The 4,157-nt window shown below is 37.4% G+C and overlaps 1 protein-coding gene across 1 annotated transcript; it reads left to right on the plus strand.

Moving 5' to 3' along the window:
- Positions 1-541: 541 nt before the first annotated feature.
- LOC140321297 (sodium bicarbonate cotransporter 3-like) lies at positions 542-3,724 on the plus strand. The gene is made up of 5 exons (XM_072398107.1): positions 542-805; positions 1,658-1,763; positions 2,273-2,434; positions 3,028-3,141; positions 3,273-3,724. The coding sequence occupies exons 1-5, from the start codon at positions 771-773 to the stop codon at positions 3,564-3,566; spliced, it is 711 nt and encodes a 236-aa protein (XP_072254208.1). The 5' UTR covers positions 542-770; the 3' UTR covers positions 3,567-3,724.
- The last annotated feature ends 433 nt before the right edge of the window (positions 3,725-4,157 follow it).

Here is a 4,157-nt window from a genome sequence, read left to right on the forward strand (position 1 = left end):
ACCCTGCCCCGAAGAGCTTACAATCTAGTAGTATACATAAGTAATGTTGACAGAGCTAATCTGGGGAGGGCTAATGATGCTTGAGAAAAGGCTGAAGATTGCAAAGGACACTACAGCGTTTTACCACACGCTCAATCACAGTTCCAACCTCTCCTATTTAATTGACTGGTAGCGGTTAGGAACCATGGACTGCTGTAGATCTCCGTGAACTTACCAAAAGTTAAATCTTGCTTTTGGCCACACGATTGCTGTTGGAAGATTGAAGCTGTGAATGTGGTTGCAGTGCTGGAGTGTGGTTTACTACTCTCAGAAGCACTGCTGCAGGTTGCTGTGTGCCCCAGGAGTGAACAACCGCTTGGTTTTCACCACAGATGTTAATAGGCCCTAATGGGTTGCTGGCATGATCAATTGCTGTATTTTGTACATTCTGAACAGATAAAACAAAATGCTTTCAATAGGGCATTACACGGACTAGTCCCCTCTACAATAAAGTACCTGCCAGGTTACAGTTTTTTTGTGTCCGTTTTTACAATGTGTGTTTTGTTTTTTTCCTTTATAGGGATTACAATTTGTCCTACTTGTCTTTGCGTACCAGTATCGGATTGTGGACGGCCCTCCTATGTTTAATACTGGTGGCCACGGATGCAAGCAGTTTGGTCTGTTACATTACACGTTTCACAGAAGAAGCATTTGCTGCTCTCATTTGCATAATATTTATTTACGAAGCACTGGAGAAGCTTTACCACTTGGCAGAAAAATATGTTTTCAATATGCACAATGATCTTGACATGCTGACAAAATACTCGTAAGTCTAAAACATAATTACTGACACTATTGACTACTCATTTGCTGCATCTGTTTTGCAAAAATAGCATCAGTCTGTTCATTGTATCTTTCCATTTCTATTTCAAGACTCTGGCCAGAAGCCTTATGTCCTTTGTAATCGAGGGCAGATTTTATTTTTGTACTCTTCAAGAGATTTTAAAAAGGCCTTTCTTATGTTTTGTTCCTGCATAAAAAAAATGTTTTTACATAATCAAACTAAAAGGAATAAAGACAGCACTTGAAACTCTGGGGTTTTTGAGATGTATGGACATGTTGGTCATAATCATTATATATATCTTTAAGGTTTTGTTCAGAGCCTTTTCACACAGCATGTATATTTTACAGAATGAAAATATATTTCAGATAGAAATGCTAAAATTCTTTGTTTTGTGGCTGGTTTACATCTAAATGCTGTAGTTTAGTTTAGAAAGGGAAACTATAATCGTAATAAGTATTACTTGTTCATAGGTGTGAAAAAGCCTTAAAATATCAAACTAAACTGGGAGTTGAATATATATTGTTCTTTATGTATTTTCAAGTTACTGTTCACTGTTATAAAGTGTTCTGTTGTCATTAGGACCAATATAAACTTGATAAAGACAGAACCTGGAAGGAATAGTGTCAGAGCAAAATAAGTCATATGTTTAACCTGATTAAGGAGTGTTTTTTTTTTTTTTTTTCAACTTTTTGTTACCCTCTGCAACCCTGTCAACACCCTTCCTTCCATAGTCCTAACACCCAGATAAGCTCATTGCCACGCAATGCTAAGATGTAAATGGTGAGTTTGTTATGTGCTTCCAAGCATTGATTTATACATTTGACTCCTCTCTAGGTGTGTTTGTGCAGAGCCAGTCAGTCCTGACAACAAAACTCTGGCCTTCTGGAGTAAAAAGAATATTACTGTCAGTGAAGTATCATGGAATAACCTCACTGTCCCTGTAAGTCCTTGTACTGAGGATTATATGTGTGTGTGCATGTAGATGCATGTGTGTATAAAAAATATGTGTATGAATGTGTAATTTAGATGTAATGCATGTGTATATGTGCCTGCGTCTGTGTATGTATACAGATTTAGAATGGAATGATAGTGTGGTGCTTTTTGCTTATTTTACCCTTTTCATAGAACAGACCGACTGTTTGGCAGTAGCTGAGCAGCCTTTCTGTACACATTTGTTTCTACGGTCACCTGAAATGATCACAATAAATTTTAAGAGACAAATATTAGGGGAATGTACTGAGCTTTGGTCTCTAATGGGAAGATATAACACATTTTCTGTCTTGGTGACCATAATCATTGAAGCAGAATGTGAAGAAAAATTCCATTGGGGACATGGAAAGCAATAAAAAAATGTTTTGATCCAAATCTTTCATTTTTATGTTGAGTGATAACAGTGTCTTGTCTACGTAAAGTAGTGTAAACCTTAATATGTATTTATTTTATTTTCAGGAATGTATTGAACATCATGGTTCATTTGTGGGTTCTGCCTGTAGTCATCATGGTCCTTATATTCCCGATGTTTTTTTCTGGTGTGTCATCCTGTTCTTTACAACATTCTATCTCTCATCTTTTCTGAAGCAGTTCAAGACCAAGAATTATTTTCCCACCAAGGTAAACATTTCCTGCACTTTTCTGTTAACATCTCACAGTGGGAACATTTGTTTTGAACATTTGTTTTGTTGTAATATACAAAAACTATACCTTCAATTAGAAACAACTATTTACAGAAAGAAAAGTATACTGTATTATTGTGGTTTGATCTAGGTTTGTACAGTTTACATTAAAGCTGAGCTCGGGGAACACAGAGATATACCCAAAGAATTTTCATATATGGAAGTGGTTTTACCTGCCATGGTGTTTGTTTCTGTCCATTCAGCTTTAAGATTTGTACAGCTTTGCAAAGCAGTGCACTTGTCCTTCTCACAGCTTAAACATGGACAGCAAAAGAAGCAGCAGACTAAGTTTATCTCTATCACTGTGCTTTTTTCCACCTCCCATGGTGTTCCATTTGCACAACTGATTTGCCTGGAGTTCAGTTTTAAAGTTATTTTTGATAAATTGGGGAAATATATTGTCTTTTGCTTGCAGAATATTTGTATGATGTCTGCAATTTTATTATACAGACTAAGGTTTTAGATATACAAAAACAAAAACCTCTTTATGGGTCCTTCATGCTTCTTTTTAATTTTGTTGTATTTCTACAGGTGCGTTCCACAATTAGCGATTTTGCTGTCTTCCTCACGATAGTCATTATGGTAGTCATTGACTATCTTGTGGGTGTTCCTTCTCCAAAGCTGCATGTTCCAGAAAAATTTGAGGTAAGGAACATCTCTTGTATTGAAGACCATTTACCTTTCAGTAAAATGGGGTCATCTCTTCAGGAAATGATTTGTTTTTTTTTTTTTTTTTGACTAATACCGTATGATGTATATTTATTGTTTCCATACAGCCCACATTGAAGGACCGAGGGTGGTTTATAGATCCTCTGGGAACGAATCCTTGGTGGACTTTACTAGCTGCTGCTATCCCAGCTCTACTGTGTACCATTTTAATCTTCATGGATCAGCAAATCACAGCTGTGATCATTAATCGAAAAGAGCACAAACTTAAGGTATTATCACAACTTCTCTCTGTGATGACAATTGTATCTGATCTCTGGCTGGTGGCAAGTAACCTCTTAGGCTATGTACACACGTCAGATGACATGTCCGATGCCTCAAGGCTCGTCTCAAAGGGAATCTGACGTGTACAGCGGCTGTCCAACGTCATTTATGGATCCCTTCTGGCGGACCCATGCACTACAGAAGACGAACAACCCACAATGCAAGTAAATAGAGAAGAGTGCAGCGGGGTGCCGCTCTCTCGTTCTCCCCCCTCCCCTCTTCATAGAACAGAACAGTGCTGTATGTACAGTGCTCATTCATTCATCTTTCAGTTTTGTTTCCAACAACAAATCATGTAAGATTGTTTTAAACTACAAAAATCTAGTGTGTGTACCTTTTAACAGGGTTTCAATCTTTTACTTGAGAGTGGAACTATGACCGTAGCAGCACAAAATTCATGCAAATTTAGACTACTATGTAAGTCATTAGTATTTTTCATTGTAAGCTATCATTTTGAATGATACAGTTACCAGTAAAGGGAATGGGCCTGATTTAATAAAGCTCTCCAAAGCTGGAGAGGATACACTTTCTTCAGTGAAGCTGAATGATGTCATCCATTCCAGGTTTGCTGGATCAAAGCCCTTTGCTATTTGCTAGCAAATGTTTTGAATACTGGACCAAATCCATTCCAGGTTTGCTGGATCACCCAGCTTTATTGGAGAGAAAGTTTA

Source organism: Pyxicephalus adspersus, unplaced genomic scaffold (assembly GCF_032062135.1).
Source record: "Pyxicephalus adspersus unplaced genomic scaffold, UCB_Pads_2.0 Sca2109, whole genome shotgun sequence".
In the NCBI taxonomy this organism is placed as follows: domain Eukaryota; kingdom Metazoa; phylum Chordata; class Amphibia; order Anura; family Pyxicephalidae; genus Pyxicephalus; species Pyxicephalus adspersus.